This window comes from Pteropus vampyrus, unplaced genomic scaffold (assembly GCF_000151845.1).
Source record: "Pteropus vampyrus isolate Shadow unplaced genomic scaffold, Pvam_2.0 Scaffold25, whole genome shotgun sequence".
Lineage (NCBI taxonomy): Eukaryota > Metazoa > Chordata > Mammalia > Chiroptera > Pteropodidae > Pteropus > Pteropus vampyrus.
Window position 1 is genome coordinate 485,218 of NW_011888806.1, and position 17,230 is coordinate 502,447.

The following is a 17,230-nucleotide window of genomic DNA, read 5'->3' on the forward strand; positions in this document are numbered from 1 at the left end:
TCACATCAGTTCTATGTGGATGCTATTACTGCCTCCATTTAACAGGTGATAAAATTATGTCACCTTGTCCAGAGTCACATCTAGGAAATGCTGGGGCCCAGATTTGAACCATGGTTTGTCATCAAAGGCGATGCTCATGTACTAGTCATGATTCATGCAGTCCCTTTGTACTATCCCTTTTAACTGGAGGAAAATACCAATGGTCTTAGTCTTTAAGATATAATTCCTAGTTCTATATTGATTTTTTACATTCATCTGAATTCATAAATCATTTTAGGAGCACATTGATCTCTAGTACATTGTGTTATGCAGCTTTTGGTTGGAGAAGAGAAAGTTGTGAGCATGTTTAACCAGAGGAAATAGGTGCAGCTTATGCACACATCACTCACGCTGCTCTTCATCTTGAGATGATTCCAAATAGTTCTCATAGAAAAGGAAAATTCCCAAGTGTACACACATGGGTAGTTTCTAAGGCAGTGACTGCTGAGAACCCAGCCTTCTATACTGAAGCTCTGAATGGTTTGCCTGCAGCTTATCCTACATGTAAATTAATTTCCAAGAGTCTGTGTAATAAACTCTTATATGAAAGAACATATAAAAGAATGATTTGTCCAAATCCATTTCCCCTATTAAAAATACCTAACTAGAGAGAGCAGAGTGCTATTTCGTGGTTTATATGGGTTCTGGGTTAAGCCAATACTCTTCTCCTTAGTATGCAGTGCTGATGTTCTTGGTTGAAAAGAATTCATTCCATTCCTTTTTATAGTGTTGTGAAAAGTTGGACAGAGAGAAAACTGAGCTGAATATACAGAATAAATAACTCAGTGGTGCCGTCAGTCTGCCCTTTTGTTTTCAGGCATTCTCCCTCCCAAATCTTTGTGAGTCATTGAGCCAGTGAGACCGATCAAAGATGCCTCAGTGTATAGAACATTTTATGTGGAGATTTATTTGTCATCCATAACAAAGGGCTAATTGCCTCCAGGCCTTCTTTCACATGATAATCAATGGATTTGGATCTCCTGGGTGTGCTCCATGTATCCTGCATTCATCTCAAGATGTTTTAGGTTTGGATTGAATATAAAGCATCAGAAAGATGATGTCAATCCAGTACAGATATTAAAGGGGTTTTAAATATGACTATGGAAATGTAAAACAGAGCCTAAAATGAAGGTACCTGCCATCAAGGGGTTTTTTTTGCGCTTGTTTGCTTTGATCAGAATTATAACTTCTGTGATAGTTATTAAGAAGGCTATGTGGCATTTCTAGGATGTCACATGTTTCTCTTAGAATCTAGTGTTTCAAAAGACCCACCTGGGAGAAAATTCATTTCTTGTTTTAATGTGAAATTGAGGTTCTCAAGGATGATTTCTTGGATGCCTTTGTTACTAATACTATCAATAAGATTTTATTTTAAAGAAATATCCTGAATTCTAACAAGTGAGTGTATGGGACTTTGATTATGGTTTCCTTTAGTGGCTTTGCCTCACTGGCACGTGTGTCAGCGTGCGTGTGCACTGTGGGGGGAGATGGGTTAGGCAACTCATTCTATGTAATGTCCGAAGGACTGAAGTTATGTTCTTTTGGTGTTCTTTAATAATTATTTCTAATAATTTAATAATTTAATTGGTGTTCTTTAATAATTATTTCTAATAATTTAATAATTTAATTGGTGTTCTTTAATAATTATTTCTAATAATTTAATAATTTAATAGTTATCTCTAAGGCACCTGTTTACTAAAGTTTACCTGAAATATGGAGTTATTTCTTTAGGAGTTTCTTTTCTAAGAAACACGATGACATCTGGGGGAAAAGTGACTCCGTTACTAAACAAATGTCTTTGCTATAGGCAATGTATAATTCTTTCATTATACACTTTTCCCCCAGATGTCATCATGTTTCTTAGAAAAGAAAGTAGATGTTATTGGCAAAACAAACTTCAATTTTTTTAAGATAAAATTTTTTAATTTGAAATTAAAACACACACACAGAGATACACAGACATAGCGCGTGTTTGCATTAGGTTGAAAAAAATTAAAAGTACCAGAAATAGCTAACATCTTTTCTGCCTTCTCAGCTCTGACTGAGCTGAATTCAACAGGGCAGACCAGAGCAAGCCATGGGTGCTGAGAACCATGTTGGATGGAAAGGAAACACCAACCCCTCTTCTGTAAAATAATACTAAATGTCAGGAACTGTGAAGGGTCTGAGATGTTGCTTTGCCTGCCAGGTAACAAGTCACCCTGCCACAGTGTCATGGATGCTGGCAGAGACACCAGACTCGTAGGACAGAGACATAGGACTTTGCTAATCACAGCAGCACTAGTAGCTACTGTATCAATATTTTTCCCACTGTTTCTCTGAGCCCCGATTTCTACAGAGTGATGCAGAGAGGGCCATTTGACACCTGTATACATAGTGAGTTGTGTTATAAGAGGGGAACTCTGAGTTTAGGGAACCCCAGAGTTTTATAATGGGCAGTAAGCCTGCGGGATCTGTGTAAGGAACCACTAGCTCTGTCTTCCAAGGCTGTCTGCTATGGAAAGATTGTCTGCAACAAATGACTCACTTGTAACTCCCATCAGTTCTTCCCTCATAAGAAGTACAGAAATTTGAGAAAATTATCTCCTCACACAAAATACTCTGGAAACAGACACCAGATAAGCACAGATTCCATGAATAACTAATGTGCACTGATATTTAAGGGCTACGTATGTGCCAGATGACATAGCCAGTAGCTACAACGTGTATCTCACCCTGTTATTGTAACAGATGGATAAAATGTGATATTTTAACTACATCAAGTATCTTTATTGCATATCCTTTTCAGAAGGTCGTCTTCCCTTCATTTGTGTTGGGTTACCACAGTCCTGTGTAGCTGGGGCAGGTGGTGTTCTCCATATACACTTTTCATTCATCGACTTGACCGAATTCACACAGCTAGTTAATGTTCCTGCTGGCACTACACCTGGGGTTTCCTGCACCCAATCTGTTCATCTTTGAAATAAGGAAGGTTACTTTCTTTAATGTTTTCTTGCTCTGTGTTCCGTCTTTAATTTAATTGAGCACAAGCAGTCTCCACCATTTCAGCCTCTTTCTTTCTCTGTCATAATGTATCATTATAGGTGATAGACATGCCTTCTGTGGACTTTGGTGACACCTCTCGTTCCTGGTTTCCTGCTGCCACTCTGTCTACTTCTTTGCAGTCTCCCCTCCAAGTTCCCTCTGTGTACTTTGTCATAAATCTAAGTGTTCTCTACAAATTCTTATGTGTCTTTAACAGTAACCACAATAACAGTTATTTATCGAGCATGTTCTATGTGCTGGGCACTTTGCGAAGCACCTTACATGCCTTATCTTATTCAGTCTTCCCAATGACCCTATGAGATGGATACTGTTTTATAGAGGAAGAAATAGAGAGGTGAGAGGTTGAGTTATTTGTCCAGGGTCACACAATTAGTTTGTGGTGGAGCCCTGTTTCTAACCGTAGCCTGAATCTGGAGCTACCTTGCTGGCCAGGTTCCAGGCCCTCATGTGCCCAGGCACTTTCACCTGAGTGCCTGACACTCATCTGAGGGGCAGCTTATCTAAACCTGAACTCTAAAATTGATCTTTCTCCTAAAATATTTTCCCCTGTTAGTTTTCCTGACTTCAGAAATGACACTTCAGCCCACCAAGTTGGTTAAGCTAGAAGCCTGGGAACTTTCTTAGATTCCTCTCTCTTTCTCATCTCCCACAAGTAATGCACTCATTCATTCAACAGGTATTTATTTGAGACCTACCGTGAAGTACACATTGTTCCAAGTTTGGGAGATACAGAATGAACTAAACATAAAAATCTCTGCTCCTATGGCACTTGCTTTCATAGAAATTAACATCCCCATTTTATAGATTTGGAAACTGAGAGAAATAGAGAGATTAAGTCATGTGCCCGAGGTTACATATTTAGGATTCAAACCCTGGCATCCTGGTTCAAGGAACCATGGTCTTAACGTTTCCCTCTCTGCTTCCTGTCATCAAGTCCTATAGACCAGTGATCTCCAACCTTTTTGGTACCAGGGACTGGTGCTCCTATGAGAATCTAATGCCTGATGACCTGAGGTGGAGCTGAGGCAGTGATACTAGTGCTAGGGAGCGGCTGCAGATACAGATGAAGCTTCGCTGGAGCCTGCCGCTCACCTCCCGCTGTGCGGCCCAGTTCCTAACAGGCCACGGACCAGTACCAGTTTACAGCCCAGGGTCTGGGGACCCCTGCTATAGAGTCTCCTCCTTAATCTTCTCTTCTATCTTCATCCGACTGTCACTGCCTTTTTGGGCGCATGTCATTGCCACTAGAATTACCGTAGTAGCCTCCCAGCTTGTCTCTACCTGCAGTCTCACCTCCCTTCAAGTCATTCTCTGAGCTGTACAGGAATGATTGTTATAAAATGTAATCTGATCCTATCACTGTTTTGCTAAAAATCCTTGGTTGGCTTCGAGTAGCTTGGCAGTGCCTTGGTCCCAAGGACACACACAGCCTGCTGTGATAAGGCCCCTGCTCAGCCACCTCTAGCCCAGGAATTCTCAGACTTTACCATGTATTACAGTTACTCCAAGGACTTGTTAAGATAGGGCTTGCTGGGCCCCATCCCCAGAGTTTCTGATGCTGCAGGCCTAGGGCTGCCTGCGAATTTAATTTCTAACAAGTTTTTGGGTACTGCTGCTGGCGCAGAAGCAGGACCCACTCTGTGAATAGCAGTGCTTGCCTGGGGCCTGGCCTGCCCATCTCTGCTCCAGCCCTCGAAGCACTTGCAGATACTTGAGGGATGTGCTGTTTCAGGCTTTGATCCTTTTGCACAAGCTGCTTCTCCTGTCTTCCTCTCTCTTTCTCTTTAAACACAGTTCAAGTGTCACTTCCGAAGAAGCTTCTTCTGACCCCACTGTGATCCCATAGCCTCAGCTCCGTGTTTCTGTGGCAACAGGTCTCCCTGCAGGCTCCATTCCCTGTGCCTGAGTTGTGGTCGTACTTATTTTTTTTTCCCCACTCACTGCTCTGTGGAAGTTGGCTCTTTAAGAAAAGACACCATGTTATATATATACATATATATATGTATATATTTTTTACCCTCTGTCCCTAGCATCTAGCACCATACCCACTATACACTGAAGATACTTATTAAATGAATTACATAACCCTACCAGTGCTTTAAAAGAGTAATCCTATCGTAACTTTTATTTGCATTAACCTTTAAATCTTGCCTAAGATGTTTTTTAAAGCATTAGGGTGTTTCAACACAAAAACAGTATACATCTGAGAGTATTAAACTTTCAAAGCTGCCATTAGCTGGAGCTGCTCTGCTTGGCTGTTTAATGTAAACGGCAGGAGCTTATTCCTACAAAGGCTGATGTTCGTCCATAGATGATAACTCATTTCTCATGGTTTGAAATACTCGCGTTATCCCTCAGTCCTCTCCAGCTCTCAGACCATCTCTCTGGTCTGTTCTTAGCCTTGGTTTTATCTAATCAGAGAGTTACAGATGGAATGGCCTGGGCAGGGTGAGCCTTGTTTTTTCTGAGACAAAGATGAGTGGGCTGTAAACTAGCAGCCTCTGTATTTCCATCTAAAGTTGCATTGCTTCATCGCTGATGTTCCTTTCCCTGAGCCCGCATTGTCTGCGTGATTGCCAGGAAGAATATAGGTTTTGCTGCCTGCATAGCCCTTCCCTTTTCTCTCTCTCCTCATCTCAGATTACTTACTGCTTCTTGTCAGAATGTTAAAGCTCCAAACTCCAACAAAGGAATTTCCAAACAAGATATTGTCCCTGAATTGTGCCTTCTCTTATTGTGCATCAAGTTCAAAGGCAGAGAGCCCTTCCACCCTCTCTGGGAGAACGGGTGAAGAGAACAGGGGTCCACAGTGCTTGGGGACACTGAGGAGGCGCCTCTCCTGCTCCCCCTCGCCCTTTCCCAGGCTCTGCTGTGTGGTATTGCTTTGAGAAACTGTTTCTTGGGTTCTAGCTGTATCGTTCTGCTTCCAAAATTCCACAAGCAAGCAGAGGGCAGCTCTCTTTCATTCAGGTGGAGTGTGCCTGGATTACGTGTTCCTCCTCACACCAAGTTAACAACAGTTTTCGTGTAGTTCAGAACCACTAGCGTTTCTTCTCGGTTATTTGGAAAGGAACAGCAGCCTCTGCTAGATCATTAGTCTCTAGAGCACCGTCACGCTCCTGCCTGTTCTGCCTGCTTTATTGTGAACAGGGAGCTTGTCGCTGAACTAAGCATGAAAGAAGTTAATCTGTGTCTTAGGACCCTCTTGGTTGCAAGTAACAAAAAGCCCCCAAAGTAGCTTGAGCCAACGGGAATGGGGAAGGATGTATAATAGGGACCCAGGGGCGTTGCGTGGGACCCAGGATCAGGACATGTGCCCGGGGGGTCCTGGGCATAAGGAACAGAGAGTGGTGAGGAGCAGAAGTTACTTTGTGTGTCTCTTCTGCTTTCTATATCTGAATGTTCTCTCCCCAGCACCCCTAGTCTGTTCTAGTATAAGGGAGACTGAGACTGACAGAAATCACCATGTCCAACACCCAATTCCTGAGGAAGAGAGACTCTGTCTCAACCTAGTATTTAATGGACTGGCTCTCCATGAGTCACATGGACCCACCTTAGTCTAGATAAGGGAGAGTGCACCTGGGCCGCCCTTGACAAATATGGCTGCAGGGGCCCAATCTTGAGGGTGGGAACTGTTTTTCAGAGGGGGGGGCACACTTTGAGAGGCTACCCCAATCCACATTGGTTATAATTTATATCCCACTTTCTTACGAAACAATTTTTTTTTAATGGGTATAATGAAATTAGAACCTATATACAAAGGTTATAACAAAGAGTGATAAGGTTAGGGAGAGAGAAGATGCATCAAGAAGCCCGGGTGAGAAGGAACTTATATTAATGTGGAATTTCAAAATGAGCAGGTTTTCAGATTCTGGAGCCAATATACCCAGAATTCCTGAACCAGAGAGCTGAAATAAGAAATAGAAAAGATTTGAAATTACACGCGATCTCGCTATCCTGACTAGAGTTTATTAGTTTCTTTTAAATGCACGGAGGTACTTGTATGCACTGTTCTGGAAGGATCTTCAAGCTAGCGTCCAGGGAGGGAGCTGTATGATTGGAGGGCAGGTGCTCTCCGGTTAGCACAGTCCCCATCACGCCTGTTGTCTGAGCCCACGTCACATCCTTCTTTTACAAATCCTCTGGTGTGGACGTCAGGTCGTACACATGGGGAGGTGCAGCAGTTCAGATGAGAGGGCCCCTGGTCGCTGAGAACGAGGATGGCTTCTCATACTTGGAGGAGGCAGGACTTGAAGGAGGTTTCGTTGTCGTGACCCAGATAGGTCTGGGGAGAGGAGGCAGGCTGAGTAATTAATGCTTGAAGACAGGGAAAGAACTAATATGCATGAAGTTCTGGCTACACCATGATGGTCTCTTTGAATCTCACAAGACCTCATTGCCCTTCCAGTTGTCTTGTGCATTTCCTTACGTGCCCTTATCTCCATTTGACAGATGACAACTGTCGGGCTCTAAGAAGTCAGGAAACCCTCCTCTGATTCTTTTTCCCTTCAAAAAAGTTGTTGCCCCGGCCTTCAAAGCCCAACCCAGCCCATCTCCTGTTCCCCCTGCCGTGTGCACTCCGGCTCGGAAGCTGTTCCTACAGCGCACTGCACAGGTGTGCCTTAGCGCCGCAGCCAGACTGCTCCCTTGCCTGGACACCATTCCCCGACATCCACCGTCATCTCCTTCATCTTTCTGCTGACACGTAGCTTTCTTAATGGAGACTTGCCTTGTCTGCTCTATTTTAATATTTAACACCTCCCTCCATCTTGCACCCATTTTGGTCCCCTTACGCTGCTCCCCTTTCCCACGGTGCTTCTCGCTTTCTAAAATTCTGTGTAATCTACTCATTTAAGTTTCTTCGTATTGCCTTTTCCCTCCCCACACATCCTAAGTGGAATGTCAGCCCCATAAGAGCGGGCACTTTTGTCACTTTTGTTTCCCAGCTTATCCAAGCCCCTAAGATGACTGCTTGGCTCGTAGTAGATGCTCAATAAATATGTATTGAATGAACAAAGAGCCTTTCCCAGGATCACAGAACCACGGAGAGCGTCAGAGCCGGGCTTCAGTAGGCTGCGTGTGTTCAGGTCACATGGAGGAGGGTCGTTAGGGCCAGGCAAAATGAAAAAGGTTGACCCGGCTCAGATGTGAATGTCCTTTTACAAGTTTGAGTTTTATCTGTCCTACCATCTTATCATGAGGATCTCGGGCAGTTTGAATATACAAACTGGGACATAGGGACCCAGGGGCAAAATTGGGATTGATTTTCTGTGAATTGAATTTTCCATCAGCCCCTGCTTACTCCTTAGACACGGCACGGCAGGAATTATGCCCAGAGGCTTTTCCTGAAATCAGCCCCTGTTCTACAAAGACAGCATGTATTCTGTTAACATAACTGTTTAGCTCACTTGTATAGACTGCCCCACCTCACTCACCCCTGCCAGCATGGTGTGTTGTTCATACCAAAGTGTCAGAAAAATATCTAATAGAAAATATAGTTTCAGGGAAATATATCTTTCCTAATGGCATTCATTTCTTTCCTCTCTTCTTTGCCAAATGTTTTCAGTGCACCTCTCTTGTTTATTCAGGCAGAGCTTAAAATTAAAAAACAAAACAAAACATCAGAATAATGAAGAAATAGTTCCGCCCATTGTTATTTAAGATAATATTTTTGAGGCTCCAGTTGAGGTGAGATTGACCTGATTTTTGTCTTCGCCCATCATGTTTACCTTGCTGCCTCGTTATTTTAAGCCAGTTCATGGGATGCTGCACAGATGTCATTGACGTAATTGTTATTTTTTAAGCAAAGAGGACTGAAAATGTCCATTTAACAGTTGCTTGTGAACGTTCATGTACACCTATACATAACTGCTTCCTTTTATGAATAAAAGTAGCAGAGGGTGGTAGACATGTCTATTGATTTTAAATAATTTATTTTTTTAAAGTACGCAAGCTGAAATTTGCTTTAAAGAGAATTCAGACAGCAGCTAAAATACCCATGAAAGAGCCGTCCCTCAGAAGTGCCACTAGATCTCAAGCTAGCTATAAAATTAGCACCTGAGAGTTCTTTCTGTCAGGATATAAGATGGATTTTGAAAAGCCATCTATGTAGAAGATGCTGGAATCACAGACGTTATCCTTAGTACCTCCCTTTCCTTCACCCTTGCCCCACCTTCGCCATGTCCAGTCATCACCAAAAACGTCAGTTTTACTTCTAAATGGTCTCAGTTTCATCTGTTCACCACATTCCGTCCAGGATAAGGTCATGTTTTATCTGCATGGCCTAAGCCGCTTTCTTCTATTCCCCTTGTGTCCACTCTGGACTCTTTAATCTCTTCTATAGCCCAGATCATCATTTTTCTGAAGCCTAAATCTGCTAAAGACCTGCCTCCTCCATCGCAGCCCACTACACACAGACAGCCCTTAAATGGCTTCCTAACCCTCCCAGGATAATGACTACATTCCTTAATGTGGCTTACAAGGCCGTGCACGGGCTGGTCTGTGCTCGCATCTCTAATTGCAGACCTGCCGTACCTTCTCCTCCCAACTCCCCCCCACCCCGCCCCCCGCCATTCTCTGCACCAGCCACACCAGTCACTTTTTAGACCCTTTCACTTGCCTTTTACAGCCTTCCTGTACTGCTCTCTGGATCAAATTTCCCTCGTACAGTCTGTATTAGCCTTATTTTGTTCTCTTCTATAGCACCATCAAGGGCGATTTTGTCTTTTACATTCTGATCACTTATTAAAATCTCTTATCTCTTACTGGACTATAAGCTCGCTGGGGCAAGGACTGTATCTGTTTTATTATCTCCATTTATCACAGGAGAAAAGTAACGTCTAGCACAAAGTAGGAACTCATATTTGTTGACAATTGTAGATGGATGAATGAATGGCTTCTTGAAGTATCTGTTTTTGTACCAATTAGAATTGAGCACTGGTTCATTTCCAAGATGTTGGAGGTTTAGCAAGAACGAAAACAGCAAGTGGAGGAAGAGGTCTTCTGTTCGTAGGCCACAGAGAAAAGGAGGGGCAGATGCGTCCCTCCTGGCAGAGATGCTCAGTCATCCTAGTCACACGCTAGGGCCATTTTCCTCTCCAGCTTTTCCTGAGGATCAGCTCCGCTGGCTCTTGTTCTGCAAAGCCCAGGAGGCTTCCATCAGCATGCCACTCTCTCAGTTTCCACTTAGTGCCATTCTCATTCCTAAGTCAGGAAAACATACCTTCACCTTGAATGCCTAGAAATTAAAGGAGCAATTCTGCGTCTTAGGACAAGACTGTCAGTGTCAGTATAGTTCTCTGTCCTTTATTTAAAGTCTGGATAAGTGTTTTATGCACATTAAGGAAGTACTAAAATAGTTTTAAGCTTGGGCCGAGGACTCATATTTCCTGAGCCACCCAACCCAGTCACCTATATGATCTTGGGAGAATTAAAGTTTCTAAGTCTCAGTTTCCTTTCTATAAAATGGGGATAATATCAGTACATATTGTATGGGATTGTTGTGGGATACTTTATACCAACACTGTTTAATCGTAGTGTAGTGTAAGCCACGTATATAATTTAAGTGTTCCAGTAACTGTATGTAAAAAAACAAAAGGAAAAAAATTTTTAAAGTAAAATGAAACAAGTGAAATTAATTTTAATATATTTTATTTAACCCAATGTAGCTAAAGTATTATTTCAACATGTAGTCAATAATAAAACAACTATTAATGAGATATTTTACATTCTTTTTATTCCTATTAAGTCTTTTAAATCCAGTGTATGTTTTATGCTTATGAGCACATCTCAGTTTGAACTAGCCACATAGCTAGTGGCTACTGTATTAGTGCTGTTTTAGCTAATTCATATAAAACATAGTAGTACCCAACTCGTACTTAGCATTCAATAAATGTTGGCAAAACTATCGTTATTAATTTTAAAACATCAAAAATTGTGTGGATAAACATTTGTACTGTGTGTTTGCACATTTTGCCATATGGGAGGATACATCAGATTTGTTTTTGTTTCTGTTTCAAAGGAATAGAGTTGACTTTAAGCGCTCTCAGCCGTTCCCTGTAAGTTGGCCTCTGGGTTTCAGAAGGTCAGTTTGGTGGTTTATGGCTGTCTTTTCTTTGGAGGTGGGAAGGGGGAACTCAGTGTGCCTCGTGTTGCATGCCTGTCTTTGGTTTTTTGGCTCTTCTCTGTTGAATAATTTGGAGCTGGAACAACTTGATTTTAAAACAAAACATATGGGCCGAGAGTAACAGGGAGGACATTTGCTAGTGACGTAGCCCCGAAGGGATGTGCAAGTTGAGGCCCGGCCCGTACCGTTTGCCTGCTTAGGTGTCCAGTGTTCTGTCTCCAGATTCTTAAACCCTTGTTTGGAAAGTCACAGAGCAGGAAGTAGTGGAGCAAGATTATAGAAGGATTGTCCGTGAGTCTTCTTTAAATCCCATTTTTTCCCCTCTCTCCTTATTGTGAGAAACTATTGGTTTCCAATCCATTTATGTTGTTCATGGAAGACAAAGGATTTTCAAAGTGCCTGGAAGAGAGAACTTTACACATTTAAAGAGGAGAATGTTGACCCGCTAGGAATTCCTCTGTTTTCTACTTTCCTCCGTTGCTGACCCCAGCATGGGACATTTCTTTTCTTCAACCAGTACTTAAGTGAAGGGAAGGTTTTCATCTCTTCCTACCTCTACAATTCCCCTTTGCTTCCTGGGGAGAGAATATGTGATGTCCTGGTCTTATCCCATCTAATTCTAACCTGAGTGCCTCAACTTTCTGCCCCGTGGGGGATGGGAATTTATCAGGACTGGTAAGAACATGTATGTCGATGGCAGACTTCTCTTGATTCACTTCTCTGCTCCACTAAGAAGCTGTGTGCCTCTGTGAGCCTCATTTTTCTCTTTCTTAAAATGGGGTTAATAATAGTGCCTATTTTAAAATAAACTTGCGATGCTGAAGAGAGACTTCCTACAAAGCACAAAGCACAGTGCTTGGCAAGTCATAAAGAGAAATAAATATTAGCAATTAGGCAGGACCCTCAGCAATGACATGTCCACCCTCTTCAGCAGCAAGAGGGACAGCTGATCACGATGTCCTCTGCCACAATATTTCACCCATCTTGTGGTGACACTGTGATTAAACACTGCATCAGGGGAGATGGTTGAACGTTTGTCCACAAAGAGCTTCAGCATTAGAAAGTCAGGCATTTCACCCGGAAGAGCTTGACGTCAGTGTGTGTGAAGTCAAGTGCTCAGTGATTTCTAGGTCTGATGGGATCCTACGTGTGTACTTGTCACCTGTTACCCTCTTATGCCTAGGACCTATAAATATGAGAGAGTAACATGCTGAACTGATTTACTTTTGTACACAACTGCCCGGGTAACTTTAAGCCTTTTGGGGAGACCGACGCCTTTGTTGTCTGGGTCGGAAATGTAAAGTGAAGTAGCACTCTGACCTGGGTGGTGGAGGGGCCAACCGTAGTATTTCTGTTGGGATATATCGAAAGCAAGAAATCTTTCCAAACACTTTTCAGATCTCTAAGAGCAAACGTAGGAAAAAAGGGATCTCCAGTTTTTACCAAATCAAGGACCTGCTGAAGCTTTTCTATGAAGGGGCTCGGAACGTGTTGCATACTCTTACTGCGGTGTCAGATCATTGTTGGGAGATTCGAGAAGTTTTACTTTTAAAAACATCACCACATTTTCAGCTCACGCAATTGTTTGTTTGTGCTTGTAAGTCCCCTCTTCCCTCTGTTCCTGCTTTTCTCCCAGCCCCTGTTGGATTTATTAGCTGATGCCCACAAAGTGTCACCCCTGGGGCGAATTGCAAAGACCTTGCCAGGTGGACAGTTCTCAGATTTCTCTGAAACTGGAAAGAATGACCACCCTCAGTCTTGTTTTTTTTTTTTTTTTTTTTCACACTCCTCTCAGTGGACAGCTTCTCTGACATTTAACTTAATCAAGATGTTAGTAAAATAAACAGTGTATGCTGCTGCCAGCAGACTGCATCTGCTTGTCAGCCTGCCCACTCTCTTTTCACTTCGGTGTTTGGAAAGGAAATTCAGAGTTGCTATTGATAACGAAGGTGAGGAAAAAGATGAGTCCTTCCTCATGGCCAATTACACCCTAATCACATTCTAATCACTGAGCTTTTCTTAGTGAGTGGACAACGCTGTACAATGTGTCATCAAATCTGTGACACCTTGATTATCAGACACACTATTATTTTTGGTACAAACAGGAAGAAAAACTTATGCGATAGCATCAATTTTGAGACACATCCCAATTTCAGAAATGTTAAAATATAACGGGGCGGGGTTGTGGAATGTGTGTCTTAGAGCAGATGGAATACAGTGAAAACTAATTAAAAGCCGAAAGTCCCCTGGTTACTAACATGCTCCTCCGCCCCGCCCTGCCCCGCCCCGCCACACACGCACTGCACTTGAGATCCGTGGTTATGTATGAGAGACACCTCTGCCTGGGGGCTGAGTTTGTCTTGTGTTCTTTTAACTCTGTCTCGTGCTATCTTTGTGCTCTGTGTTATACATGAAGTTATGGCACTGAGTTGAGACCAGGCCGTGTCGTGTCGTGGAAGCCCTCTCAATTACAATATAAGTCATTGAAGTTTCTGAAAAACAGGAAAATCAGAAAATTTTTTTGAATCACATTGGACTTAATAAGATTCATGTTACCTTTTGAAGGACTGATAAAGAGCTTGTTGAGGGACAGTTGGGGGTTTCTGCATGCCCTCTCTGACCTGGCCCATTTATAATGGCTTGATGGTGAGAATCTCCAGCTCTTCTCAATGCATATCCCTGGTTTTCTATTTTCTAGTGAAAGCTGGGCTTGGATTTATGGGGGCGTGCACTATTTCTTCCCCTGCACTAAAAGGCAGCATTAAACATTATCAGTGGCTTTGATTTTATTTAAGATTCTACCTACTTATTATTTATAATCTGAATGACTTCTAAGTACCTACATGTCACCAACCCTCCTTTTTTAAAATAAATTTTTAACAAATGTTTTAGCTTCATTGAGGTTTAATTGAAAAATAAAAGTGTAAGATACGTAAAGCATACAACGTGATGTTTCGATACAGGTATACATGGTGAAAGTATTTAACACTTCCATCATCTCACATATTAACTTTTTTTTGGTGAAAACATTTAAGTTCTCTTAAGCAAATTTTAATTATGCAATACATTGTTATCAACTGTAGTCACCACGTCATACATTAGATCCTCATGCCATATTAATCTCACAACTGAGAGTTTGAACCCTTTTTACCTGTCATCTCTGTTTCCCCACCCCTGGCAAACACTTTTCTACTCTCTGTTTCTTTCAGTTTGACTTATTTATTTTTAGATCCCACACGTAAGTGATACCATGTGGTATTTATCTTCTCTGTCTGGTTTATTTCACTTAGCCTAATGGCCTCCAGCTTTATCCATATGGTTGCAAATGGCAGGATTTCCTTCTTTTTTAAGACCGAATAATATTCCATTGTGTCTGTATGTACATATGTATATATATATATGTGTATATGTATGTATATACCTGACTGAATAATATTTTATTGTGTATGTATCCATTTGTATAACCATTCTTGATGCTGTAATAACTTTAATCAAGGGGATTCTGGGATGTTTTTGTTGTTGTTGTTAAAAATTGTTACTCAGATTTTAGAGAAAACTATTTCTCAGCCAGGTAAAGTAGCAAAAGAATTGATTGAAAACTTTCTAATTTGTATTAGTAAAAACATGGTGTTTACCCTTATACTTACACTGCTTTCTCTCTTTCAGTTTTTGGGAATAACATTTCTTGGAATTGGACTGTGGGCGTGGAATGAAAAAGTAAGTTGAATATCATGAAAATGCACACATTTGGATTGTTAGAGGCTGCACATTATACGATATTATCTCCTTTTCCTCTTTGAAACTGCAGAGTATAAACAAACATCGTTCTTTAATAAAAGTTTTCTTGGAAGATAATGTCATATTTCAAATACTGTTTAGGAACAGAGCCTAAACTGATTGATATATCAGAATAATTACGGAAGTAATTATACATGTGCACAACAGAGGACATGTATTGGAATTTCATCAGTTAGCCAGAGGCATGTGTTCCCATGAAACAGGTCCTCACTCTGACAGAAGAATTTCAGTAACACTTTTAAATATCACTAAAAAACCTGTAGTGTTGTTTCTTTTTCTTTTTGTTTTAACCCGTTGGAAGATTACTCAAGCCATAAAGATGATTTTTTTAGTGTGAGCATTATGTGATAAGCTGTGAGCATGTCCCATGAAGGAAGGTAGACATAATTTGGGTTTGAATATTAGATAAACTTATTAATGCTAAAGAATGTGAATACTTGTCTTCTGATTGAAAGCATTTAGGAATATTCAAAATTTATGATCAAATACAGCTTCATAAAAGGAAAAATCTGGAACTAGGGAGTAGCATATTCTAAGTAGGGCGGTTTATACTCTAAATGACACACTCATGACACCACTGCCCTGAATCCTCCTCCCCTTTACTTCTCATCCTCACCTTTTAATTTTTTCTCTACAACTTCCCTACTGAGGCTGAGCCCTGGAATTCAAAAACAAACCCGATCTCCTTTCTTCTCCCTTCTTTGGAAGTGAAAGTGATGGCAGCATTTTATCTGTCCTGGTATTTGGCTATACACGAAAGCTTCATTATCTCCCACCTTGTGAGAGTGAGGGAGTGGATGGATTGGTTAAAATTTGTGAGCTAAGAGGTTAGCTTAAATTTTCCCAGAAGATTGTTCTCTTATCTCTTTGGCATTTCACCCTTTGAGCTTGACCTCGGCCTGAAGCCAAGGTTTTCTTTGAAGTGTTATATGTGTTAGGAAAGGGGAGAAAAACTAAGAAAGCCCAGCAAACAAGAGTCCCTCGAGTGCCAGTAGGAATTTCCACAACTAAAACAGCGTTCAGATAGACTGCGTCAAATAAAACTCATAGTGAACCCTGAGTTTTCTTGAAACGAACTGCCCTCTATTTATTTACAAAATGCTTCTACAGAATGTAAAATGTTTTATGGAAGATGAACCACTTTCCAGCAATGTTATAAGGCAGGGCCGTGATTATATGAGAAGGGAGAGAAATTAAGTTCCTAAAGCAGAGATGATTTTCTCTCTGGAAACTTTTCTGTCGAATTCTGGTTTCCTTTTGGATTATGATTAGCTTTTGCTTTGATCCCCTTGTAAGCTTGGAGAGTTATATTGGTGGAATCTTAGAAATTCCACTTTTAGAAGTCCTGTGGTTGGTTCAGTGCCAAATCACGTAGCTTTTTATAACTCTAATAAGAGTCCATTTCTATCTGCTTTGAAAAAATCCTGGAAGGCATTAAATGAGCTAATTGTCTATTCTAGCAATAAACAGACAATTGGTTGTTTTGAAGGTTTTTTTCCCTCTTTTTGTGAAATATAATATCTTTTTGTTTCAACAGTTGCTCCCAGTGTCTCTTTGATAAAATCACAATTCTAAAACAGCAGCAATGTCACACAAATATCAGAATAGAGGGTGATGCCTTTGGGGAGAGATGAGATAGCAGTCCCTTCTTTGTCAGGGCCACTATCAGTAAATGGACAGTTCCTCTGGAGAGTGATATAGCCAAGGTCACCCAGCTACTGTGTAGCAGAACTCTGTGCACTGGGACCAAACGGAGGAGGAAGAGGGTAGAGGAGGACATGCAAGAACCCAGTTTGATGTGCACTGGCTGCAAGTAGGCCCTGGGCTTGGGTATGTAGCCTTGAATGATACTATTCCTGCCCCTGTGAAGGTTGAATTCTAGTGGGGCACTGACAATAAGCAGTTAACTAGCCAAGCATATGCATCCAGGTACAGAGTAGGGTAAGGGCTAGTTAGAGAGTGGTGGGAGGAGAGGTCTCTTTTAGATGGAGTGGTTTGGAACAGCCTCCTGAGGAGGTGGCACTGGAACAGAGACCTGGATGAAGAGAGATCTGCAGAGGTCTGGGGAAACAGCATTCCCGGCAGAGGGAATAGCCAAGTGGGTGGCCCTGAGTCAGGGACTTGGTCATTCCTAGGAACAGGAGGAAGAGGGAATAGCCAAGTGGTCGTTCCTAGGAACAGGAGGAAGAGGGAATAGCCAAGTGGTCGTTCCTAGGAACAGGA

At 41.8% G+C, this 17,230-nt stretch overlaps 1 protein-coding gene across 6 annotated transcripts in view; it reads left to right on the top strand.

The window, feature by feature from the left end:
- TSPAN5 (tetraspanin 5) overlaps positions 1–17,230 on the top strand; it is a 281,029-nt gene that overhangs the window by 236,010 nt on the left and 27,789 nt on the right. For all 6 annotated transcript variants that reach the window (XM_011356250.2, XM_011356248.2, XM_011356249.1 and 3 more), the window contains one exon: positions 14,876–14,926. In XM_011356250.2, the coding sequence (XP_011354552.1) occupies positions 14,876–14,926 (51 nt within the window). The remainder of the gene's footprint in view (positions 1–14,875; positions 14,927–17,230) is intronic.